At 40.7% G+C, this 27,539-nt stretch overlaps 1 protein-coding gene across 1 annotated transcript; it reads left to right on the forward strand.

Moving 5' to 3' along the window:
• Positions 1-27,239, forward strand: smc2 (structural maintenance of chromosomes 2). The gene is made up of 23 exons (XM_063008661.1): positions 1-266; positions 9,351-9,500; positions 9,578-9,700; positions 10,018-10,056; positions 10,148-10,258; positions 10,335-10,379; positions 10,456-10,689; positions 13,431-13,580; positions 13,665-13,898; positions 13,976-14,135; positions 15,893-16,010; positions 16,111-16,249; positions 17,069-17,188; positions 17,296-17,500; positions 17,584-17,719; positions 18,999-19,123; positions 19,209-19,402; positions 19,612-19,755; positions 21,862-22,056; positions 26,059-26,259; positions 26,344-26,460; positions 26,538-26,846; positions 26,933-27,239. The coding sequence occupies exons 1-23, from the start codon at positions 99-101 to the stop codon at positions 27,113-27,115; spliced, it is 3,600 nt and encodes a 1,199-aa protein (XP_062864731.1). The 5' UTR covers positions 1-98; the 3' UTR covers positions 27,116-27,239.
• The last annotated feature ends 300 nt before the right edge of the window (positions 27,240-27,539 follow it).

Consider the following 27,539-nt stretch of genomic DNA (forward strand, 5'->3'; position numbering starts at 1 on the left):
GGAAAGCGCGCTGGCGCCTCATTTGAAGTTGTGAGTGTGGTCAGGTCAGGACGACTCGGGTTGTTTCGGTTCGGTTCTGGTTCCCAAATCGTTGAGCGATGTTCATCAAGTCGATCGTGCTGGAGGGCTTCAAGTCGTACGCGGAGAGGACCGAGATCAGCGGCTTCGACCCGCTGTTTAACGCCATCACCGGGCTGAACGGCAGCGGCAAGTCCAACATCCTCGACTCGATCTGCTTTCTGCTCGGTATTTCCAATTTATCGCAGGTGAGACGATATAATCACACAGACATTAGCGGCTAACGGTGTTCCGCACAGCTCCCTCATGTACGGAACACTGGTAACAGTAACAGCAATCCGTACACCGCCGTGCTGCTTCCCCTGTGTATTATTATTATTATTATTATCGTATTATTTCACCAAACAAACCACCACGCTAAGTGTTTAACTCACTTTATACTCCGTTTACTTAGTTTTTAGGGTGTGTTTATTTGAATACGTTATAAAGCGCTGTGCGGAACACCGTGAATTAGCTTCAGTGCTAACATGCTAAGCTGCGTTGTTTCGGTTTGTTCTGAACGCGCTGCTAGGCTAGGCTAGGCTATCTCGCCGTCTACTTTTAAACACGAAGCCCTGAACCGATTAAAAACGTACTTGTATTCGTGTTTTATTTATTCGTATTTAAAGCCAAAGCACAACAGAGAAACTCGGTTTTCTGAGGTAACCGAGTTAGCTCAGTTTATCATACCGGGTCTGACTGTCATTGATTAAAACAAGGCAAAATACTCACCTAATTCCAAGTTTTACATCCATATAAAAAAAGTTTAAAGACCCTAAAATTACAATTGAACTCAAATTCGTTCCTAAATCCAGGAATAATGTGTTTATTTAGAATAAGAATAAAAACAAAATAAGTAACGGTTCAGCCTAAGCTAAGCTAACTAAGGGAGCGTCGTAGAACTACCTCAGTGAGGCGAGAGTGGAAAATACATAAATAAATCTATTAAAATGCTTCATTCTTTTATTCAAAAATGTCCAACAAACTTCTAAATACATAAACACACACACATAATTAATTAAAATGATTAAATCTATTCTGGAATTATTATAAATCACTTTATTGTTTTGGGTGATTCTTCAATTGGAGGAACTTTTACGTCCCTAGGTTATAAATTTGTGTTAAAAATACTTTATTACAAAACAAATATTTTAGGTATTAAAAAGATCATTCATCGCGTCACTAAAAGAAAATTACATACCAAAATAATTATGAATGATTTTTTTATGATGATTTAAACATCAATATTTAGCGACTTTGGACTTGAGTGTATGTGTGAGGTTTGTGTTCATGTGTGTGTGTTAGTGTGTGTATATTAGTGTGTGTATGTTAGTGTGTGTGTTAGTGTGTGTTAGTGTGTATGTTAGTGTGTATGTTAGTGTGTGTTAGTGTGTGTATGTTAGGTGTGTGTGTTAGTGTGTGTTAGTGTGTGTTAGTGTGTATGTTAGTGTGTGTTAGTGTGTGTATGTTAGTGTGTGTGTTAGTGTGTGTTAGTGTGTGTTAGTGTGTATGTTAGTGTGTATGTTAGTGTGTGTTAGTGTGTGTATGTTAGTGTGTGTTAGTGTGTGTTAGTGTGTGTTAGTGTGTGTTAGTGTGTATGTTAGTGTGTATGTTAGTGTGTGTTAGTGTGTGTATGTTAGTGTGTGTTAGTGTGTGTGTTAGTGTGTGTTAGTGTGTATGTTAGTGTGTATGTTAGTGTGTGTTAGTGTGTGTATGTTAGTGTGTGTTAGTGTGTGTGTTAGTGTGTGTTAGTGTGTGTTAGTGTGTGTTAGTGTGTATGTTAGTGTGTATGTTAGTGTGTGTTAGTGTGTGTATGTTAGTGTGTGTTAGTGTGTGTGTTAGTGTGTGTTAGTGTGTATGTTAGTGTGTATGTTAGTGTATGTTAGTGTGTATGTTAGTGTGTGTTAGTGTGTGTGTTAGTGTGTGTTAGTGTGTGTTAGTGTGTGTTAGTGTGTATGTTAGTGTGTATGTTAGTGTGTGTTAGTGTGTGTATGTTAGTGTGTGTTAGTGTGTGTGTTAGTGTGTGTTAGTGTGTATGTTAGTGTGTATGTTAGTGTGTGTTAGTGTGTGTATGTTAGTGTGTGTTAGTGTGTGTGTTAGTGTGTGTTAGTGTGTGTTAGTGTGTATGTTAGTGTGTGTTAGTGTGTGTATGTTAGTGTGTGTATGTTAGTGTGTGTATGTTAGTGTGTGTATATGTTAGTGTGTGTATGTTAGTGTGTGTTAGTGTGTTAGTGTGTTAGTGTGTTAGTGTGTTAGTGTGTGTGTTAGTGTGTGTTAGTGTGTGTGTTAGAGTGTGTTAGAGTGTGTTAGAGTGTGTTAGAGTGTGTTAGAGTGTGAGAGTGTGAGAGTGTGAGAGTGTGAGAGTGTGTTAGTGTGTGTGAGTGTGTGTGTGTTAGTGTGTGTGTTAGTGTGTGTATATTTTAGTGTGTTAGTGTGTGTGTTAGTGTGTGTATGTTAGTTTGTGTGTGTGTTAGTGTGTGTATATTTTAGTGTGTGTTAGTGTGTGTTAGTGTATGTTAGTGTGTGTATATTTTAGTGTGTGTTAGTGTGTGTTAGTGTGTGTGTTAGTGTGTGTTAGTGTATGTTAGTGTGTTAGTGTGTGTATGTTAGTGTGTGTTAGTGTGTGTGTTAGTGTGTGTTAGTGTGTTAGTGTGTGTATGTTAGTGTGTGTATGTTAGTGTGTGTGTTAGTGTGTTAGTGTGTGTATGTTAGTGTGTGTTAGTGTGTGTTAGTGTGTGTTAGTGTGTGTATGTTAGTGTGTGTATGTTAGTGTGTGTGTTAGTGTGTGTTAGTGTGTATGTTAGTGTGTGTATGTTAGTGTGTGTATGTTAGTGTGTGTTAGTGTGTGTATGTTAGTGTGTGTATGTTAGTGTGTGTATGTTAGTGTGTGTTAGTGTGTGTATGTTAGTGTGTGTATGTTAGTGTGTGTTAGTGTGTGTATGTTAGTGTGTGTATGTTAGTGTGTGTATGTTAGTGTGTGTATGTTAGTGTGTGTATATTTTAGTGTGTGTATGTTAGTGTGTGTTAGTGTGTGTATGTTAGTGTGTGTATGTTAGTGTGTGTTAGTGTGTGTATGTTAGTGTGTGTATGTTAGTGTGTGTATGTTAGTGTGTGTTAGTGTGTGTATGTTAGTGTGTGTATGTTAGTGTGTGTTAGTGTGTGTATGTTAGTGTGTGTATGTTAGTGTGTGTATGTTAGTGTGTGTATATTTTAGTGTGTGTATGTTAGTGTGTGTTAGTGTGTGTATGTTAGTGTGTGTATATGTTAGTGTGTGTATGTTAGTGTGTGTTAGTGTGTTAGTGTGTTAGTGTGTTAGTGTGTGTGTTAGTGTGTGTTAGTGTGTGTGTTAGAGTGTGTTAGAGTGTGTTAGAGTGTGTTAGAGTGTGTTAGAGTGTTAGTGTGTTAGAGTGTGAGAGTGTGAGAGTGTGTGTGTGTGTGTTAGTGTGTGTGTTAGTGTGTGTATATTTTAGTGTGTTAGTGTGTGTGTTAGTGTGTGTATGTTAGTTTGTGTGTGTGTATGTTAGTGTGTATGTTAGTGTGTGTATATTTTAGTGTGTGTTAGTGTGTGTTAGTGTGTGTGTTAGTGTGTGTATGTTAGTGTGTTAGTGTGTGTATGTTAGTGTGTGTATGTTTGTGTGTGTTAGTGTGTGTATGTTAGTGTGTGTGTTAGTGTGTGTTAGTGTGTGTATGTTAGTGTGTGTTAGTGTGTGTATGTTAGTGTGTGTATGTTAGTGTGTGTTAGTGTGTGTGTTAGTGTGTGTATGTTAGTGTGTGTATGTTAGTGTGTGTATATTTTAGTGTGTGTATGTTAGTGTGTGTTAGTGTGTGTATGTTAGTGTGTGTTAGTGTGTTAGTGTGTGTGTTAGTGTGTGTTAGTGTGTGTTAGTGTGTGTTAGTGTGTGTTAGTGTGTGTGTGTTAGAGTGTGTTAGTGTGTGAGAGTGTGAGTGTGAGAGTGTGTTAGTGTGTGTGTGTGTGTGTGTGTGTGTGTGTGTGTGTGTGTTAGTGTGTGTATATTTTAGTGTGTTAGTGTGTGTATGTTAGTGTGTGTATGTTAGTTTGTGTGTGTGTATGTTAGTGTGTATGTTAGTGTGTGTTAGTGTGTGTTAGTGTGTGTGTGTGTGTGTGTTAGTGTGTGTTAGTGTGTGTTAGTGTGTGTTAGTGTGTGTTAGTGTGTGTTAGTGTGTGTGTGTATGTTAGTGTGTGTATATTTTAGTGTGTGTTAGTGTGTGTGTTAGTGTGTGTTAGTGTGTGTTAGTGTGTGTGTGTGTGTTAGTGTGTGTGTTAGTGTGTGTTAGTGTGTGTGTTAGTGTGTGTGTTAGTGTGTGTGTTAGTGTGTGTGTTAGTGTGTGTGTTAGTGTGTGTATGTTAGTGTGTGTGTGTTAGTGTGTGTTAGTGTGTGTATGTTAGTGTGTGTATGTTAGTGTGTGTATGTTAGTGTGTGTATGTTAGTGTGTGTATGTTAGTGTGTGTTAGTGTGTGTGTTAGTGTGTGTGTGTTAGTGTGTGTGTGTTAGTGTGTGTTAGTGTGTGTGTGTTAGTGTGTGTATGTTAGTGTGTGTGTTAGTGTGTGTATGTTAGTGTGTGTATGTTAGTGTGTGTGTTAGTGTGTGTTAGTGTGTGTTAGTGTGTGTGTATGTTAGTGTGTGTATGTTAGTGTGTGTATTAGTGTGTGTTAGTGTGTGTATGTTAGTGTGTGTTAGTGTGTGTATGTTAGTGTGTGTATGTTAGTGTGTGTTAGTGTGTGTGTTAGTGTGTGTATGTTAGTGTGTGTTAGTGTGAGTATGTTAGTGTGTGTATGTTAGTGTGTGTATGTTAGTGTGTGTATGTTAGTGTGTGTTAGTGTGAGTATGTTAGTGTGTGTATGTTAGTGTGTGTATGTTAGTGTGTATGTTAGTGTGTGTATGTTAGTGTGTGTTAGTGTGTGTGTTAGTGTGTGTATGTTAGTGTGTGTTAGTGTGAGTATGTTAGTGTGTGTATGTTAGTGTGTGTATGTTAGTGTGTGTATGTTAGTGTGTGTTAGTGTGTGTATGTTAGTGTGTATGTTAGTGTGTGTATGTTAGTGTGTGTTAGTGTGTGTGTTAGTGTGTGTTAGTGTGTGTATGTTAGTGTGTGTTAGTGTGAGTATGTTAGTGTGTGTATGTTAGTGTGTGTATGTTAGTGTGTGTTAGTGTGTGTTAGTGTGAGTATGTTAGTGTGTGTATGTTAGTGTGTGTATGTTAGTGTGTGTTAGTGTGTGTATGTTAGTGTGTATGTTAGTGTGTGTATGTTAGTGTGTGTTAGTGTGTGTGTTAGTGTGTGTATGTTAGTGTGTGTGTTAGTGTGTGTTAGTGTGTGTATGTTAGTGTGTGTATGTTAGTGTGTGTTAGTGTGTGTGTTAGTGTGTGTATGTTAGTGTGTGTATGTTAGTGTGTGTTAGTGTGTGTATGTTAGTGTGTGTATGTTAGTGTGTGTTAGTGTGTGTGTTAGTGTGTGTATGTTAGTGTGTGTTAGTGTGTGTGTTAGTGTGTGTGTTAGTGTGTGTGTTAGTGTGTGTGTGTGTGTTAGTGTGTGTGTTAGTGTGTGTTAGTGTGTGTGTTAGTGTGTGTGTTAGTGTGTGTGTTAGTGTGTGTGTGTTAGTGTGTGTTAGTGTGTGTATGTTAGTGTGTGTATGTTAGTGTGTGTGTTAGTGTGTGTATGTTAGTGTGTGTATGTTAGTGTGTGTTAGTGTGTGTGTTAGTGTGTGTGTGTTAGTGTGTGTGTGTTAGTGTGTGTTAGTGTGTGTGTGTTAGTGTGTGTATGTTAGTGTGTGTGTTAGTGTGTGTATGTTAGTGTGTGTATGTTAGTGTGTGTGTTAGTGTGTGTGTTAGTGTGTGTTAGTGTGTGTTAGTGTGTGTGTATGTTAGTGTGTGTATGTTAGTGTGTGTATTAGTGTGTGTTAGTGTGTGTATGTTAGTGTGTGTTAGTGTGTGTATGTTAGTGTGTGTATGTTAGTGTGTGTTAGTGTGTGTGTTAGTGTGTGTATGTTAGTGTGTGTATGTTAGTGTGTGTGTTAGTGTGTGTTAGTGTGTGTATGTTAGTGTGTGTTAGTGTGTGTATGTTAGTGTGTGTATGTTAGTGTGTGTATGTTAGTGTGTGTATGTTAGTGTGTGTTAGTGTGAGTATGTTAGTGTGTATGTTAGTGTGTGTATGTTAGTGTGTGTATGTTAGTGTGTGTTAGTGTGAGTATGTTAGTGTGTGTATGTTAGTGTGTGTTAGTGTGAGTATGTTAGTGTGTGTATGTTAGTGTGTGTATGTTAGTGTGTGTATGTTAGTGTGTGTATGTTAGTGTGTGTTAGTGTGTGTATGTTAGTGTGTATGTTAGTGTGTGTATGTTAGTGTGTGTTAGTGTGTGTATGTTAGTGTGTGTATGTTAGTGTGTGTGTTAGTGTGTGTATGTTAGTGTGTGTATGTTAGTGTGTGTATGTTAGTGTGTGTATGTTAGTGTGTGTATGTTAGTGTGTGTTAGTGTGTGTATGTTAGTGTGTGTTAGTGTGTGTATGTTAGTGTGTGTTAGTGTGTGTATGTTAGTGTGTGTTAGTGTGAGTATGTTAGTGTGTGTATGTTAGTGTGTGTATGTTAGTGTGTGTATGTTAGTGTGTGTATGTTAGTGTGTGTATGTTAGTGTGTGTTAGTGTGTGTATGTTAGTGTGTGTTAGTGTGTGTATGTTAGTGTGTGTTAGTGTGTGTATGTTAGTGTGTGTTAGTGTGTGTATGTTAGTGTGTGTATGTTAGTGTGTGTTAGTGTGTGTATGTTAGTGTGTGTGTTAGTGTGTGTTAGTGTGTGTATGTTAGTGTGTGTATGTTAGTGTGTGTTAGTGTGTGTGTTAGTGTGTGTATGTTAGTGTGTGTGTTAGTGTGTGTTAGTGTGTGTATGTTAGTGTGTGTTAGTGTGAGTATGTTAGTGTGTGTATGTTAGTGTGTGTATGTTAGTGTGTGTATGTTAGTGTGTGTTAGTGTGAGTATGTTAGTGTGTGTATGTTAGTGTGTGTTAGTGTGAGTATGTTAGTGTGTGTATGTTAGTGTGTGTATGTTAGTGTGTGTATGTTAGTGTGTGTATGTTAGTGTGTGTTAGTGTGTGTATGTTAGTGTGTGTTAGTGTGTGTATGTTAGTGTGTATGTTAGTGTGTGTGTGTGTGAGTAAGTTTGTGTGTTAGAATGTGTGTGTGTATATGTTAGTGTGTGTGTGTGTGAGTAAGTTTGTGTGTTAGAATGTGTGTGTGTATGTTAGTGTGTGTATGTTAGTGTGTGTATGTTAGTGTGTGTATGTTAGTGTGTGTATGTTAGTGTGTGTATGTTAGTGTGTGTTAGTGTGTGTATGTTAGTGTGTGTTAGTGTGTGTATGTTAGTGTGTATGTTAGTGTGTGTGTGTGTGAGTAAGTTTGTGTGTTAGAATGTGTGTGTGTATATGTTAGTGTGTGTGTGTGTGAGTAAGTTTGTGTGTTAGAATGTGTGTGTGTATGTTAGTGTGTGTATGTTAGTGTGTGTATGTTAGTGTGTGTTAGTGTGTGTATGTTAGTGTGTGTTAGTGTGAGTATGTTAGTGTGTGTATGTTAGTGTGTGTATGTTAGTGTGTGTATGTTAGTGTGTGTATGTTAGTGTGTTAGTGTGTGTATGTTAGTGTGTGTTAGTGTGTGTATGTTAGTGTGTATGTTAGTGTGTGTGTGTGTGAGTAAGTTTGTGTGTTAGAATGTGTGTGTGTATATGTTAGTGTGTTAGAGTGTATGTTAGTGTGTGTTAGTGTGTGTGTTAGTGTGTGTGTGTGTTAGTGTATGTGTTAGTGTGTGTGTGTGAGTAAGTTTGTGTGTTAGAATGTGTGTGTGTATATGTTAGTGTGTTAGAGTGTGTGTGTGTATATGTTAGTGTGTGTATGTTAGTGTGTGTGTTAGTGTGTGTATGTTAGTGTGTGTTAGTGTGTGTATGTTAGTGTGTGTTAGTGTGTGTGTTAGTGTGTGTATGTTAGTGTGTGTATGTTAGTGTGTGTGTTAGTGTGTGTTAGTGTGTGTATGTTAGTGTGTGTTAGTGTGAGTATGTTAGTGTGTGTATGTTAGTGTGTGTATGTTAGTGTGTGTGTTAGTGTGTGTATGTTAGTGTGTGTATGTTAGTGTGTGTTAGTGTGTGTATGTTAGTGTGTGTATGTTAGTGTGTGTATGTTAGTGTGTGTTAGTGTGTGTTAGTGTGTGTTAGTGTGTGTATGTTAGTGTGTGTTAGTTTGTGTGTGTGTGTGTGAGTAAGTTTGTGTGTTAGAATGTGTGTGTGTATATGTTAGTGTGTGTATGTTAGTGTGTGTGTTAGTGTGTGTATGTTAGTGTGTGTTAGTGTGTGTATGTTAGTGTGTGTTAGTGTGTGTGTTAGTGTGTGTATGTTAGTGTGTGTATGTTAGTGTGTGTGTTAGTGTGTGTTAGTGTGTGTATGTTAGTGTGTGTTAGTGTGTGTATGTTAGTGTGTGTTAGTGTGTGTATGTTAGTGTGTGTATGTTAGTGTGTGTATGTTAGTGTGTGTTAGTGTGTGTTAGTGTGTGTTAGTGTGTGTATGTTAGTGTGTATGTTAGTTTGTGTGTGTGTGTGTGAGTAAGTTTGTGTGTTAGAATGTGTGTGTGTATATGTTAGTGTGTGTATGTTAGTGTGTGTGTTAGTGTGTGTATGTTAGTGTGTGTTAGTGTGTGTATGTTAGTGTGTGTTAGTGTGTGTGTTAGTGTGTGTATGTTAGTGTGTGTATGTTAGTGTGTGTGTTAGTGTGTGTTAGTGTGTGTATGTTAGTGTGTGTTAGTGTGTGTATGTTAGTGTGTGTTAGTGTGTGTATGTTAGTGTGTGTATGTTAGTGTGTGTATGTTAGTGTGTGTTAGTGTGTGTTAGTGTGTGTTAGTGTGTGTATGTTAGTGTGTATGTTAGTTTGTGTGTGTGTGTGTGTGAGTAAGTTTGTGTGTTAGAATGTGTGTGTGTATATGTTAGTGTGTTAGAGTGTATGTTAGTGTGTGTTAGTGTGTGTGTGTGTTAGTGTATGTGTTAGTGTGTGTGTGTGAGTAAGTTTGTGTGTTAGAATGTGTGTGTGTGTGTGTGTGTATATGTTAGTGTGTTAGTGTATGTGTGTGTTTGAGTGTGTCTTAGTGTGTGTGTATATGTATGTAAGCGTTTGAGTGCGTGCATGTTAGTGTGCGTGTTCCGCTCAGCACCGGCGCATTCACGCGAGACGTGACGGAACCGCGTTCGCGCCGCTGTGCCGTTGCTCCCTGCGAAGTGTGCCAGGCGCCTCAGCGTGAGGAAAATCTTCTCTCGTAGGTCCGAGCGTCCAGCCTCCAGGACCTGGTGTATAAGAACGGACTGGCCGGCATCACCAAGGCCACGGTCTCCATCACCTTCGACAACTCCAACAAGAAGCAGAGCCCGCTGGGGTTCGAGACCCACGACGAGATCACCGTCACCAGACAGGTAAGATGCCGGCCGCTCGCCCGTATCCGGCATCTGGGGCGATTTGGAAACTAATAGCCTGTGTTTATCCCCTGTAGGTGGTCATAGGCGGGAGGAACAAGTACCTGATTAACGGCGTGAACGCCAACAACATGCGCGTCCAGGATCTCTTCTGCTCCGTCGGCCTGAACGTCAACAATCCACATTTCCTCATCATGCAGGTACTGGACCTGTTCCACCTCCACGCCGGCGATATCGCTCCTACACGCCGTCCATATATTTATGAAAGCACCATTAATTGCTAAAAGTGGGGCTGATAACATGGACAGCGAGTGTAGAAACAAGGAGGTGGTTTTAATGTTATGGCTGATCGGTGTGTGTATATATATACTGTATATATCCCGGCCGTGCTTTTGACCGACCAACTGGAGGGACGCGATGGCGGCCCCCGCTGGCCGGTCGAGGCGCTGCAGCGGTTAATCTAGAACACGAATAACGGGGAGCAGTGCCTGGCTGTAACCTGTCGTTCTGTTTTCAGGGAAGAATCACCAAGGTCCTGAATATGAAGCCCCCCGAGGTGAGGTGACCCCCCCCACCGTACCCGTAGCTCTAAAGCTAACCCTCGCGCCAGTCGTTGACCCTCACGCGCCTTCTCTGTGCACGTTCAGATCCTGTCCATGATCGAGGAGGCGGCCGGTACCAGGATGTACGAGTGCAAGAAGATCAGCGCGCAGAAAACCATCGAGAAGAAGGACGCCAAGCTGAAGGAGATCCAGACGGTAAGCGGCGGCGACGCCCTCGCGACCCCGGCGCGCGTCTCCGCGCGGCGCTCTGACCGTTGCCCTCTCGTTACAGATCCTGGACGAGGAGATCACCCCCGCCATGGAGAAGCTGAAGGAGGTCGGGGTCGTTTTTCTTTCTTCGTTTTCTTTATGAAAGTGATCTTCCGCTCACTGGACGTTCCCCCCCTCCGCAGGAGCGCTCGTCCTACCTGGAGTACCAGAAGCTGATGCGGGAGATGGAGCACCTGGGCCGGCTCTACGTGGCCTGGCAGTTCGTGTGCGCCGAGGAGACCGAGCTGAAGTCGGCCGAGGGGCTGCAGCTGATGCACGGCGCCGTCGGGACGCTGCGGGAGGGCGTGGGGCGGAACGCCGGGCGCGTCGCCCAGCTGCTGGAGGAGATCCGGGCGCTGGAGAGGAGCCGGGACAAGGTACCACCACGACTGAAGTTACACCGGGGGGGGGGGGGCTCGAACCCACAACCTTCTGATTACTAGTCCAGTGCCTTAACCACTAGGCTACACCTGCCCTATAAAGAGTGGCCGGATTGGTTACGGTGTCTTTATCGGCATGTCTCCATGGTTACACCGTCTTTTTTTTGGCGTGGCTCCATGGTCGCACTGTTTTATTGACATGTCTCCATGGTTACACCGTCTTTATTGGCAAGCTGCCATGGTTACGCTGCCTTTATTGCCATATTTCCATGGGTTACGCTGTTTTTAATTAGCATGTTTCCATAGTTACGCTGCCTTTGTCGGCACGTTTCCAGGGTTACGCTGTCTTGCGTCCATGGTTACGCTGCCTTTGATGGCATGCTTCCATGGTTACACTGCCTTTATTGGCATGTTTCCATGGTTACACCTAGAGATGGGGCGATCGATCGACTTTAAATCGATATCGGCCGATTTTCAATCGAAATATGCTATCGACGATCGGACGATATCTCCTAAAAGTAGCCGATCCGATGGTGTGATATATAAAGATCACGTTAAGTTAACAGCTCAGTGGATCGATCCAGACTTTGAGCTACGACGCGCCAACCATCACATCACCATTCATCAACCATCGTACAGAAACCATCGTGAAAGCTCTTCATGACCTAAAATAACATCATTAACGTTGTGCATCATACATACGATGTAATTTTGCTGATTGTAATATTTACTTTAAAAAGATAATTCAACCCGGTCACATCTGAGTGGATTCTATCAGCACGTTATATAAACTCCTGGTTCACTTTGGTAAATCGTGAGCGGTTCTTACTTGTGATGTAGATGAGAACAGAAAACGTTACAGAGCCAATCAGAGGCAAAAGTTTATTCATTACCAAATTCGTTAGTTCAGGATCATCTGCTGAACTTTTAGGGTAATCAGAACTTTTAGCTCCACAGACGGAACGAGTCTGACTCGGTGACCGCTCTGTGGTAATAGCGGTTTAATGAAGCTTTTTAATGTAAGAAAGTCACACAAAATGTTCTGTAGTAGCTGGTGTTTATTTAAAACCACGACATTTAATTAATAACAGTAAAAACGGAGAGAGAAACTTACGCGTCACATTCGACTCCTGAATCAGAATCATTTAAAGCGACACTGAACAAAGCGGTTTTTTTAAAGAAACACACACACACACTGTTGCTTTCGGTTTATCTTCACTGTGAGGCTCTTTTTAAGTTTTTTTCAGACTAAACTGGATAACATTAAACCTGTGTGTGTGTGTGTGTGTGTGTGTGTGTGTGTGTGTGTGTGTGTGTGTGTGGTCAGTTAGACTAATAAGATATGTCTCCTGTGGGTGAAAAAAATAATTGTTTGGTTACTTTATTATTTACTGCTGATTTTGCGCTAAAAATCCCCCCCGATCGAAATCGACTATCGGCCGATTGCCCTGAAAGGAGATCGGAGATCGCAATCGATGCCAAAAAACCCGATCGGTCCATCTCTAGTTACACCCTCTTTATTGGCAAGCTGCCATGGTTACGCTGCCTTTATTGCAATATTTCCATGGTTACGCTGTTTTTAATTGGCATGTTTCCATGGTTACGCTGCCTTTGTCGGCACGTTTCCAGGGTTACACTGTCTTGCGTCCATGGTTACGCTGCCTTTGATGGCATGTTTCCATGGTTACACTGTCTTTATCGACATGTCTCCATGGTTACACTGTCTTGTTTCCATTGTAACACTTTCTTTATTGGCATGTTTCCATGGTTACACCGTCTTTATTGGCAAGCTGCCATGGTTACGCTGCCTTTATTGCCATATTTCCATGGTTACGCTGTTTTTAATTAGCATGTTTCCATAGTTACGCTGCCTTTGTCGGCATGTTTCCAGGGTTACACTGTCTTGCGTCCATGGTGACGCTGCCTTTGATGGCATGTTTCCATGGTTACACTGTCTTTATCGACATGTCTCCATGGTAACACTGTCTTTATTGGCATGCTTCCATGGTTACACTGCCTTTATTGGCATGTTTCCATGGTTACACCCTCTTTATTGGCAAGCTGCCATGGTTACGCTGCCTATTGCCATATTTCCATGGTTACGCTGTTTTTAATTAGCATGTTTCCATGGTTACGCTGCCTTTGTCGGCACGTTTCCGGGGTTACGCTGTCTTGCGTCCTTGGTTACGCTGCCTTTGATGGCATGTTTCCATGGTTACACTGTCTTTATCGACATGTCTCCATGGTGACAGTCTTTATTGGCATGTTTCCATGGTTACACCCTTTTTATTGGCAAGCTGCCATGGTTACGCTGCCTTTATTGCCATATTGCCATGGTTACGCTGTTTTTAATTAGCATGTTTCCATAGTTACGCTGCCTTTGTCGACATGTTTCCATGGTTACGCTGCCTTTGTCGGCATGTTTCCAGGGTTACACTGTCTTGCGTCCATGGTTACGCTGCCTTTGATGGCATGTTTCCATGGTTACACTGTCTATTGGCATGTCTCCATGGTTATGCCGTCTCTGTTGGCATGTCTCCATGGTTACGCTGTCTTTATTGGCATACACATATATACTGTCTAAGCAATTGAGGTTTAAGGGCCTCACTCAAGGGCCCAGCAGTGGTAAAATGGCAGTGTTGGGGCTTGAACCACCGACCTTTTGATTACTAGTCCAGTAACCTTACCTTAGGCTGCAACTTTCGAATAAATGTCATTGATCTCTCGGGGGTGTACAGGAGGTGGCGGGGGTGCTGAAGACCCTGGAGGAGAACCTGGCCGAGGCTCAGCGGGTGGACACCAAGGCTCAGAGCGCCCTGGACCTGAAGAAGCAGAACCTGAAGGACGAGACCAAGAGAAGGAAGGAGCTGGTCCAAAACAAGGAGGAGGTGCCCCTCTAGGACTCCACTATATGGGGTAGGTGGTGTTTATTTGAGGGTAGCACTAATCGGGTGACCCCGCTCTCACACCAGGACATGAAGGTCATGTCGGCGAAGGAGAAGGAGGCGGCCAAGGCCACGGAGCGCCTGGCGGCCGTGCAGGAGGAGGGGCGGAAGGACGGCGAGGAGCTGGAGGCGGCCCGGCAGCACTTCAAGGCCGTGTCGGCCGGCCTCTCGGCCAACGAGGACGGCGAGGCGGCGACGCTGGCGGGGCAGATGGTGACCTGCAAGAACGACACGAGCAAGGCCGAAACCGAGGCCAAACAGGTACGCGTCTCGGTGACTCCACCCCGGTGACCCCGCCCCGAAACGCGTTCCCTTAACCCCCTCCGTCTCTCCGCCAGGCTCAGATGAAGCTCGGACACGCCCAGCAGGAGCTGAAGACCAAGCAGGCTCAGGTGAAGAAGATGGACGGCGGGTATAAGAAGGACCAGGACGCCTCCGAGGCCGTGCAGAAGTGCAGAGAGAAGCTGCAGGCCGAACTCCACAAGCTCAACTACGAGGGTCAGTTCAGAACCACAGGGTCCACCGCCGTACACACAGACGAGAAGTGGGCGTGTCTAAATTCTTACATGCCTTACAGTGCTGCCTACTGAGGCGCCTTCGTTCTGAGTGATGATCTGACTGAAGGCAGCTCACCAGGGTTTGGGACACGCCCCCAGTCTGGGTTCAGGGCGTCCCCACACTTTCGACCCACGTGACGGACGGCGTATTAACCCGAGGATTGAACCCAGGTTCCCAGGACCCGTCTCGCTTTGCGTCACCCACAATCATGTACACACACCGACCAGCCGAAACATTCTAATCATTTTCAATAATTACATTAAATAATAATTGTAAATAATTTAATTAAATAATTACATAATAATAATTGTAAATAACTAAATTAAATAAATAATTATAGTTTTGAATAATTAAATAATAATTAGATAATGAGGTTTTTAAATAATTAAGTTAAATAAAAATTTAATAATGATCATTTAAAATAATTAATTTAAATAATAATTAAATAATGATCATTTTATATAATGAAATTAAATATAAATTCATGATCATTTTAAATCATTAAATAAAATAATAATTAATAATAATTTTAAATCATTAAATGAATCATTAAATACTGATCATTTTAAATAATTTAAATAAATAATAATTCATGATCATTTTAAATAATGAAATTAAATAATCATTGTAAATAATTTAATTATAATAATTGTAAATAACTAAATTAAATAAATATAGTTTTAAATAATTAAATAATAATTAGATAATGAGGTTTTTAAATAATTAAGTTAAATAAAAATTAAATAATGATCATTTTAAATAATTAAATTAAATAATAAATAATGATCATTTTATATAATGAAATTAGATAATAATTAAATAATAAGTTTAAATAACTACATTAAATCATAAATAATGATAGTTTTGAATATTTAAATAATTAGATAATGATATTTTTAAATAATTTAGTTAAATAAAAATAATGATCATTTTAAATAATAATTAAATAATAATCATTTTATATAATGAAATTAAATAATAATTCATGATCATTTTAAATAATTAAATTAAATAATAAATAATGATCATTTTAAATAATTAAATCAATAATTAAATAATAGTAACTTTAAATAATTAAATTAAATAATACAAAAATACTACTACTAATGGTAATGACAATAATGGGAAAAAATAAATAATTGCTTTATCGGGAGGAAAATGCATAAAATTATTATTTTAATTATTATTATTTAATTGGTATTTAATTTAATTATTTAAACCTATTATTATATATTATTATTATTTAATTATTATTATTATATATTTTATTTAATTATTTTGTGTTATATTATTTATGTAATTATTTAAAATTAGTATTAATTAATTTAATTATTTAAATTTATTATTATTATATTGTTATTATTTGTCCTGATTATAGTATAGTAGCATTAGCTATATAGTCATTATATTTTGGTACAGTATTATTAAAATTACTATTAGCAGTATTTTAAAACATTATTATTATGATCATCATCATCAATATTATTGTAGTCGTTATAATTGTTATTATTGTTATTGTTGCTATTTTTATTATTATTGCTATATTATTGGTAATAGTGTTAAAATATTATAATTATTTATTACTATTGTTATTATTAATAGTAGTATTTAAAAATATTATAATTCATTGTTATTATTTTATTTGGTTGGTTCTAATGTTTTGACTCATGGGTGAATAACGCGCCTCCGTTCCTCAGACGGTCGTGAGGAGCACCTGATGGAACAGCGCCGCCGCCTGTCCCGCGAGGTCAATCACCTCCGAGAGAAATACGAGTCCTTCATGGGTCAGTTCCCCAACCTGCGATTCGAATACACGTAAGTGCTCGCGCGGTGAACGTGACCCCGCTGTGGCTTCCCTCCGCGGCGCCGATAACTGATCCGGTGTGATCCGGTGTGATCCGTCTGATCCGTGCAGGGATCCCGAGAGGAACTGGGAGCGCAGCAAGGTCAAGGGTCTGGTGGCCAACCTGTTCACGGTGACCGACGTGTCCAACGCGACGGCCCTGGAGGTGGTGGCGGGCGGCCGGCTCTACAACGTGGTCGTGGACACCGAGGTAAGCTCGGGAACCGAAAGTACGCGGACGCCCTTCCTAATGCCAGATGTCCAGTCGGGTCGCCAGATACTTCTGCTCATAATTCGGCTGTGTCCCAAATAATAATTTCAAATAATTAAATTAAATAATAATTAAATAATTTAATTAAATAATAATTAAATAATGAAATAAAAAAAACTTTAATTAAATAATGAAATAAAAAAAAACTTTAAATAAAAATTAAAAAATAATAATTTAAAATAATTAAATTAAATAATAATGAAATAATAATTTTGGCAGATACTTCTGCTCATAATCCGGCTGTGTCCCAAATAATAATTTCAAATAATTAAATTAAATAACAATTAAATAATTTAATTAAATAATAATTAAATAATGAAGAAAAAAAACTTTAATTAAATAATAATTAAATAATGAAATAAAAAAAACTTTAAATAAAAATTAAAAAATAATAATTTAAAATAATTAAATTAAATAATAATGAAATAATAATGAAATAATAATTTTGCCAGATACTTCTGCTCATAATCCGGCTGTGTCCCAAATAATAATTTCAAATAATTAAATTAAATATTAATAAAATAATGAAATAAAAAAAAAAATTTAAATTAAATAATAATGAAATAATTAAATTAAAAATAAATTAAATAATAATTAAATAATAAAAAATAAAAAAATCTAATTGAATAAAAATTGAAAAATAATAATTTTAAATAATAAAATAAAATAATAATGAAATAATAATAATTTTGCTAGATACTTCTGTTCATAATCCGGCTGTGTCCCAAATCCTCAAGTCTGTTCGAATTGAAATTCCAGGTCACGGGAAAGAAGCTTCTAGAGAAGGGGGAGCTGAAGCGCAGATACACCATCATCCCTCTGAACAAGATCGCGTCCCGGACCCTCAACGACGGCGTCGTCCGGGCCGCCAAAGACCTCGTAACGACCTTTCTTCCCCTCCTCGTCCTTTAATAAGTCTGAGATGTGTGTGTGTGTGTTTGCTTGCTTGAGATGACCTCGTCTGGACGCTGTCTGTGACGTTTCAGGTTGGACCGGACAACGTCCACGCGGCCCTGTCGCTGGTGGGCTACGAGTCGGAGCTGCGCAAGGCCATGGAGTACGTCTTCGGGACCACGCTGGTGTGCGACACCCTGGACGACGCCAAGAGGGTGGCGTTCGACAAGCGCGTCAGCACCAAGACCGTCACCCTGGGCGGAGACGTGTTCGACCCTCAGGGGACGCTGACCGGAGGTACGGTGGTGACCTGTGCGTCTCGGTCGGTGTTGCTAGGTCGCAGCTGTCCTCACTGTGACGCTCTCTGTGACTGTGTGCAGGCGCCCGCGCCCAGACGGCGTCCGTGCTCTCCAGGCTGGCCGAGGTGAAGGAGCTCCAGGACGACCTGAGGGCCAAGGAGAGGGAGCTGGCGGCCGCGGAGAAGGAACTCGGCGGGCTGAAAGGGACGGCCGAGAAGTACGTATCGTAGACAGGGCGCCGACCATAGGTCGATAGCACAGCTCAGATTCAAATTCGGATCTGAGGTTTGCGACTCGTCCCTCCTCAGACCACCGTCTGTGGGCTCAAGCAGCAGCTGGACCTATATATATATATATATATATATATATATATATATATATATATATATATATATATATATATATATATACTGAGTGCATTATGTAGTTTTATTTATATATATATATATGTGTGTGTGTGTGTGTGTGTGTGTGTATATATATATATATATATATATATATATATATATATATATACAGTATATATATACAGTATATACACACACACACACGTTGAGTGTAGTATGTAGTGTTGTATATGCGTAGTGTGTAGTATGTAGTGATATATATACTGAGTGTAGTATGTAGTGTTAGTGTATATATATATATATATATATATATATATATATATATACTGAGTGTAGTATGTAGTGTTATATATACTGAGTGTAGTATATAGTGTCATATATATTGAGTGTGATATGTAGTAATATATATACTGAGTGTAGTATGTAGTGATATATATCCTGAGTGTAGTATGTAGTGTTATATATACTGAGTGTAGTATGTAGTGTCATATATGTATGTATGTATGTATATATATATATATATATATATATATATACTGAGTGTAGTATATAGTGTCATATATATTGAGTGTAGTATGTAGTGATATATATATCCTGAGTGTAGTATATAGTGTTATATATCCTGAGTGTAGTATGTAGTGATATATATACTGAGTGTAGTATGTAGTGTCATATATGTATATATATATATATATATATATATATATATATATATATATATATATATATATATACTGAGTGTAGTATATAGTGTCATATATATTGAGTGTAGTATGTAGTGATATATATCCTGAGTGTAGTATGTAGTGTTATATATACTGAGTGTAGTATATAGTGTTATATATACTGAGTGTAGTATATAGTGTCATATATATTGAGTGTAGTATGTAGTGATATATATCCTGAGTGTAGTATGTAGTGTTTTATATACTGAGTGTAGTATATAGTGTTATATATACTGAGTGTAGTATATAGTGTCATATATACTGAGTGTAGTATATAGTATCATATATATTGAGTGTGGTATATAGTCCCAAACACGATAGTCCCCGTCCTTGTTTTGACCCCCCCCCACGGAAGTCGCGTTTTTAGCCGCTTTACTAACTGAATTGCCGTAGGATCGCTGACGCGTTTTATTCGCTCTGCCAGGTATCGACAGCTCAAGCAGCAGCTGGACCTGAAGTCCGAAGAGGCTCAGATCCTGGAGACCAAACTCCAGCAGAGCTCCTTCCACAAGCAGCAGGAGGAGCTGGAGAACCTGCAAAAAACCATCGGTACGTTCTCCCTATATATACCTATACACACGTATATATTATATTTATAATACGGTCATATAGAACTCATGGTTCTCCCCGTCAGAGGAGAGCGAGGAGATCCTGAAGAAGACCAAGGAGGTGCAGGAGAAGGCCGAGGAGAAGTACAAGGTGCTGGAGAGGAAGATGAAGAACGCCGAGGCCGAGCGGGAGCAGGAGCTCAAGGCGGCCCAGCAGAAGCTCAACCAGGCCAAGAGCAAAGCCGACGCCTTCGACAAGAGGTTCAAGGAGAGGCAGCAGGTAACGACCGGAACGTTGCGCTCGTAGTGGCGTCCATATATTTTAGGCTGACATGCTCCTCTTCGGAGTGGAGACTGTTCTAGCCAGGGTGGGGCGGAGTAAAGTGAAGCCCGGACCCTACCGTATTCAATCAGAATATCAGTGCCTCAGTAGGCAGCATTGTAAGGCATCTAAGAACTTAGACGTGCCCTGTTCCCGCCCGACCGTAGGAGGCCGACGCCGTGGCCCTGGAGCTGGAGGAGCTGAGGAGGGAGCAGGCCGGCTACGAGCAGCAGGTCCAGGCGGTGGACGAAGCCATGAAGGCCATTCGGGAGCAGATCGGCGCCATGACGACCGAGGTGGCGGCCAACAAGGTAAACAGGGGTTCTTTATACCTGTCCAGCAGCGATTTAGGGAAGGCCCTAAATCACACGTATATACTGAGTGTAGTATGTAGTTATATATACTGAGTATATATACATTTTATATATATACACACATATATATATATATACAGTGCCTTGCAAAAGTATTCAGCCCCCTTGAACTTTTCAACCTTTTGCCACATTTCAGGCTTCAAACATAACGATATGAAATTGTAATTTTTTGTGAAGAATCAATAACAAGTGGGACACAATCGTGAAGTGGAACGAAATTTATTGGATATTTTAAACTTTTTTTAGAAATAAAAACCTGAAAAGTGGGGCGTGCAATATTATTCAGCCCCTTTACTTTCAGTGCAGCAAACTCACTCCAGAAGTTCAGTGAGGATCTCTGAATGATCCAATGTTGACCTAAATGACTGATGGTGATAAATAGAATCCACCTGTGTGTAATCAAGTCTCCGTATAAATGCACCTGCTCTGTGATAGTCTCAGAGTTCTGTTTAAAGCGCAGAGAGCATCATGAAGACCAAGGAACACACCAGGCAGGTCCGAGATACTGTTGTGGAGAAGTTTAAAGCCGGATTTGGATACAAAAAGATTTCCCAAGCTTTAAACATCTCAAGGAGCACTGTGCAAGCGATCATATTGAAATGGAAGGAGTATCAGACCACTGCAAATCTACCAAGACCCGGCCGTCCCTCTAAACTTTCAGCTCAAACAAGGAGAAGACTGATCAGAGATGCAGCCAAGAGGCCCATGATCACTCTGAATGAACTGCAGAGATCTACAGCTGAGGTGGGAGACTCTGTCCATAGGACACAATCAGTCGTACACTGCACAAATCTGGCCTTTATGGAAGAGTGGCAAGAAGAAAGCCATTTCTCAAAGATATCTATAAAAAGTCACCTGGGAGACACACCAAACATGTGGAAGAAGGTGCTCTGGTCAGATGAAACCAAAATCGAACTTTTTGGCCACAATGCAAAACGTTATGTTTGGCGTAAAAGCAACACAGCTCATCACCCTGAACACACCATCCCCACTGTCAAACATGGTGGTGGCAGCATCATGGTTTGGGCCTGCTTTTCTTCAGCAGGGACAGGGAAGATGGTTAAAATTGATGGGAAGATGGATGGAGCCAAATACAGGACCATTCTGGAAGAAAACCTGTTGCAGTCTGCAAAAGACCTGAGACTGGGACGGAGATTTATCTTCCAACAAGACAATGATCCAAAACATAAAGCAAAATCTACAATGGAATGGTTCACAAATAAACGTATCCAGGTGTTAGAATGGCCAAGTCAAAGTCCAGACCTGAATCCCATCGAGAATCTGTGGAAAGAGCTGAAAACTGCTGTTCACAAACGCTCTCCATCCAACCTCACTGAGCTCGAGCTGTTTTGCAAGGAAGAATGGGCAAAAATTTCTGTCTCTCGATGTGCAAAACTAATAGAGACATACCCCAAGCGACTTGCAGCTGTAATCGCAGCAAAAGGTGGCGCTACAAAGTATTAACGCAAGGGGGCTGAATAATATTGCACGCCCCACTTTTCAGTTTTTTATTTCTAAAAAAAGTTTAAAATATCCAATAAATTTCGTTCCACTTCACCATTGTGTCCCACTTGTTGTTGATTCTTCACAAAAAATTACAATTTCATATCGTTATGTTTGAAGCCTGAAATGTGGCAAAAGGTTGAAAAGTTTAAGGGGGCTGAATACTTTTGCAAGGCACTGTATATATATATATATATGTGTGTATATATATATATATATACTGAGAATATATACATTATATATATATATACTGAGTGTAGTCGTCTAGCTAAAAAGATCTCAGAGGTTTTTGATGTGTAACGTCTATAAATCACAACGGCCCCAATCCAAACCCTGCCAAGGTTCTTATTAGTGTAAATGCTTGGCAGCGGCGCTCCTGGAGGAGGAGGCACATGAAGGGCTTCCAAAAACCCTGATTGATTCTACTTATTTCATAAAGCTAAGTGCAGAGCAAACTCATTACGGAACCAGAAGCCGAGGGGGGGGGGGGGGGGGGGGGAAGAACCTAATCATCCTGATCTGTGGGTCCGGTGTCCTCAGGAGGCCGTACGACAGGCGCAGGAGCAGCTGACCAAGCAGAAGGAGGTGATCCTGGGCCAGGAGAGGGAGATGAAGGGGAAGAGCGAGGAGGCCAACCGGCTGGGCGAGCAGAACAACGAGGCGCAGCTGAAGATCAAAGAGCTGGAGCACAACATCAGCAAGCACAAGAAGGACAGCGCCGACGCCGCCGCCAGGGTGAGCGTCTAATCACGTGTGCATTAGTTCTGTACGGTTTGTGCTCAGAGAAGAGACGAACCAAGGCCGTGTTCCATATAGTTCACTACATACTGCTCACTATAGTACTGACATCCCATCATGCAACACGGCCAGTTTCAACAAAAATAATACAATAAAAAGGGGGCGGAAACTTCATACATGTGTGTGCCCTGTAGTCATGGTTTACTTTTGCTATAAGCGCAGTATACAGTGTGTGTGTGTATATATACAGTGTATCACAAAAGTGAGTACACCCCTCACATTTCTGCAGATATTTAAGTATATCTTTTCATGGGACAACACTGACAAAATGACACTTTGACACAATGAAAAGTAGTCTGTGTGCAGCTTATATAACAGTGTACATTTATTCTTCCCTCAAAATAACTCAATACACAGCCATTAATGTCTAAACCACCGGCAACAAAAGTGAGTACACCCCTAAGAGACTACACCCCTAAATGTCCAAATTGAGCACTGCTTGTAATTTTCCCTCCAAAATGTCATGTGATTTGTTAGTGTTACTAGGTCTCAGGTGTGCATAGGGAGCAGGTGTGTTCAATTTAGTAGTACAGCTCTCACACTCTCTCATACTGGTCACTGAAAGTTCCAACATGGCACCTCATGGCAAAGAACTCTCTGAGGATCTTAAAAGACGAATTGTTGCGCTACATGAAGATGGCCAAGGCTACAAGAAGATTGCCAACACCCTGAAACTGAGCTGCAGCACAGTGGCCAAGATCATCCAGCGTTTTAAAAGAGCAGGGTCCACTCAGAACAGACCTCGCGTTGGTCGTCCAAAGAAGCTGAGTGCACGTGCTCAGCGTCATATCCAACTGCTGTCTTTGAAAGATAGGCGCAGGAGTGCTGTCAGCATTGCTGCAGAGATTGAAAAGGTGGGGGGTCAGCCTGTCAGTGCTCAGACCATACGCCGCACACTACATCAAATTGGTCTGCATGGCTGTCACCCCAGAAGGAAGCCTCTTCTGAAGTCTCTACACAAGAAAGCCCGCAAACAGTTTGCTGAAGACATGTCAACAAAGGACATGGATTACTGGAACCATGTCCTATGGTCTGATGAGACCAAGATTAATTTGTTTGGTTCAGATGGTCTCAAGCATGTGTGGCGGCAATCAGGTGAGGAGTACAAAGATAAGTGTGTCATGCCTACAGTCAAGCATGGTGGTGGGAATGCCATGGTCTGGGGCTGCATGAGTGCAGCAGGTGTTGGGGAGTTACATTTCATTGAGGGACACATGAACTCCAATATGTACTGTGAAATACTGAAGCAGAGCATGATCCCCTCCCTCCGGAAACTGGGTCGCAGGGCAGTGTTCCAGCATGATAATGACCCCAAACACACCTCTAAGACGACCACTGCTTTATTGAAGAGGCTGAGGGTAAAGGTGATGGACTGGCCAAGCATGTCTCCAGACCTAAACCCAATAGAACATCTTTGGGGCATCCTCAAGCGGAAGGTGGAGGAGCGCAAAGTCTCGAATATCCGCCAGCTCCGTGATGTCGTCATGGAGGAGTGGAAAAGCATTCCAGTGGCAACCTGTGAAGCTCTGGTAAACTCCATGCCCAGGAGAGTTAAGGCAGTTCTGGGAAATAATGGTGGCCACACAAAATATTGACACTTCAGGAACTTTCACTAAGGGGTGTACTCACTTTTGTTGCCAGTGGTTTAGACATTAATGGCTGTATATTGAGTTATTTTGAGGGAAGAATAAATTTACACTGTTATATAAGCTGCACACAGACTACTTTTCATTGTGTCAAAGTGTCATTTTGTCAGTGTTGTCCCATGAAAAGATATACTTAAATATCTGCAGAAATGTGAGGGGTGTACTCACTTTTGTGATACACTGTATATATAGTAGTATAGTGTGTGTGTGTGTATATCATATATATACACTGAAGTATACAGTTATATACAGTATGTGTGTATATATTATACAGTGGTGTTCAAAATAATAGCAGTCCAACACCATGAACCTGATAAATCACTGTTTTTAGTAGAAGTGATTTTTCTACATAGCAAATAATGTACTTGAAAGTGTAGTAGAGTAACGAAAACAAAACAAGCCCAACAATTAGGACGTGCATGCCGCTCATTCTGAGTAATCGAAGCATTGATTGAAAGGGGATTGTTCAAAATAATAGCAGTGAGGAGTTCAGTCGGTGAATTAATTCATTCTGCAGAAGAACGGGTGTCAATTTTGGCCCTTATTTAATGTAGGAGGGGGGCAAATGTTGCACAGGTTGGTCATAGCACATTTCCTTCTGAAATACTGGGTAAAATGGGTTGTTCCAGACATTGTTCTGATGAACAGCGTACTTTGAATAAAAAGTTGATTGTAGAGGGAAAAAACATACAGAGAAGTGCAGCATATTATAGCCTGCTCAGCTAAAATGCCTTAAAGTGAAAACCAAAACCTGAAAGACGCAGAAGGAAGCGTGGAACTACTGTTCAAATGGATCAGAGAATAGCCAGAATGGCAAAGGCTCAGCCAGTGATCACCTCCAGAAAGATCAAGGAACATCTGAAGTTACCAGTGAGAACAGAAGATGATTAAATGAAGCCGATTTACCAGCAAGAACTCCTGCAAAGTTCCGTTGTTAAGAAAAAGACGTGTCCTGAATGGGTACAAAATGATGATATGAGGATGTTTCTCATACCATGGTGTTACGCCTATTTATCACATACGAGGGATCATGGATCAGTTTAAATATATCAGAATACTTGAGGAGATCATGTTGCTCTATGTGGAAGAAGAAATGTCCTTAAAATGGGTGTTTCAACATGACAATGACCCAAAACATCTTGGTTACAGACAAACAAGATTGAGGTAATAGAGTGACCAGCACAATCCCCTGACCTCAATCCCAGAGAGAACTTGTGTTCTGACGTCTGAAACGTGTTTCTTTGAGGCAAAACCCAAAATTGCAGAAGAACTGAGGAACGTCGTCTGATCATCCTGGACTGGAATACCTGTGCAGAGGTGCCAGAAGTTGGTCGACTCCATGCAACACAGATCTCAGAAACAATTGTTATATTAAATATTAGTTCAGTAATTTAAAGTGAAGTGAAACCTCAAACATTTTTTTTCATGTTATAGATACATTTTTTTAGTTTTTTTTAAGAAAAATGCTGCACTGCTATTTTTTTAAACAGCCTAATATTAATTTTTCTTAATTTTCTGTAATGGATTAATACAAACTGGCTAAATTTTAATAATGTTTTGATTTAGAATTGAAAGTGTAGTATTTTCAGTGTGTTTGCATTTATGGAAATAAAAGTTATACTGTATATATACACACACACATAATTGTATACTAAATTCAGTGTATATACATAATATATACACACATATATAACTATACTACATTTAGTGATACATATATATATATATACATAACTGTACGACTATGTGTATATATGTATATATGATATATACACACATTGTATACTACACTTAGTGTGTATATATATAGTATATAATATATATACACACACACACACTGAGTGTATTATACAGTTGTGTATATATATTATTTATCTGTTTCTATATATTCATATATATATATATATACACACACACATAATTGTATACTAAACTCAGTGTATATACATAATATATATACACACATATATAACTTCTACATTTAGTAATACATAATATACTGTATATATACACATAACTACACGACACTCAGTGTGTGTGTGTATATATATATATATGACATACACACATAATTGTATACTACACTTGGTGTATATATTTTATATATATACACACACACACTGAGTGAGTGTATTATACAGTTGTGTGTATATATATATTATTTATCTGTTTCTATATATTCATATATATACATAGTGTAGTATGCAGTGTTTTATATGTGTGTATATACACACACACACTGAGTGTTGTTCGTACACGCTCCATTTAAACGTTGCGTCTGCGTTGGCGTCAGGTGACCCGCATGCTGGCCGAGCACGACTGGATCTCGTCTGAGCGGCGTCTCTTCGGCCAGCCCAACTCGGCCTACGACTTCAAAACCAACAGCCCCAAGGAGGCGGGTCAGAGGCTGAAGAGGCTGGAGGAGACCAAGGACAAGCTGGAGAGGAACATCAACCGCAAAGCCATGAACATGCTGAGCGAGGCCGAGGAGAGGGTAAGACGTCCTCAACGATCGTCTAAATGATGCTCGTCGTCCTGGAAGAGACTCGTTATAACTTTATCTATTTGTGTATTTCAGTATAACGACCTGAAGAAGAAGAAGAGGATCGTGGAGAACGATAAGGAGAAGATCCTGGAGACCATCAGAGAGCTGGACCACAAGAAGAACGAGGCTCTCAACGTGGCCTGGCAGAAGGTCCGAATTCTTAACGATACGATAAAACGATTTCATCGTCCGTCCGTCGCTATAATCCGTCGTCTCTCTCCGTCCAGGTGAACAAGGACTTCGGCTCCATCTTCTCCACCCTGCTGCCTGGCGCCGACGCCCGCCTGGCGCCCCCCGAGGGCCGCGGCGTCCTGGACGGCCTGGAGTTCAAGGTGGCGCTGGGCAACACGTGGAAGGACAACCTGACCGAGCTGAGCGGGGGCCAGCGCTCCCTGGTGGCGCTCTCTCTCATCCTGGCCATGCTGCTCTTCAAGCCCGCGCCCATCTACATCCTGGACGAGGTGGACGCCGCGCTGGACCTGTCGCACACGCAGAACATCGGCCAGATGCTGCGCACGCACTTCACCCACTCGCAGGTAAACCCGGTCGCACTAGCCCCGCCCCCCCCTCAAAGGGAGCCGGACGTGACTCGATTCTGAAACTGTGCGTCCTCCCTCCGCAGTTCGTGGTGGTGTCGCTGAAGGACGGCATGTTCGCCAACGCCAACGTCCTCTTCAAGACCAAGTTCGTGGACGGCGTCTCCGCGGTGACGCGCACCGCCCAGTCACAAGAGGGTAAAGTCCTGGCCCAGAGGCAAGCGACCAAGACCAAGGACAAGCGCCAGCGCCACATCCTGGTCAACTGAGATGCCGCCGCCGCCGCCACCGCGCTTTTAAATCCTTTATTTTTGTTCATATTTTCTGTCCTGTTTCTTACTCCAGACTTTCTGCTTCACGTTTATATAATCAATAAAATTTCATCGATAATAATGCCTTTATTCTCATTTTTAAATGTGCTCTTAAGTATTCAAAGTAATTTTCTGATATTAAATGTACTTAAGTATTAAAAGTAATTTCTGATATAAGTAGTTTCTGATATTTAATGTACTTAAGTATTAAAAGTATTTTTCTGATATTAAATGTACTAAAGTAGTAAAAGTAATTTTCTGATAAGTACTTTTAATATCAGAAATGACTTAATATCAGAAAATTACTTTTAATATCAGAAATTACTTAACAGAAAATTACTTTTACTACTTTAGTACATTAAATATCAGAAATGACAATGTC

The sequence above is a fragment of the Trichomycterus rosablanca genome, chromosome 14 (genome assembly GCF_030014385.1).
Source record: "Trichomycterus rosablanca isolate fTriRos1 chromosome 14, fTriRos1.hap1, whole genome shotgun sequence".
Lineage (NCBI taxonomy): Eukaryota > Metazoa > Chordata > Actinopteri > Siluriformes > Trichomycteridae > Trichomycterus > Trichomycterus rosablanca.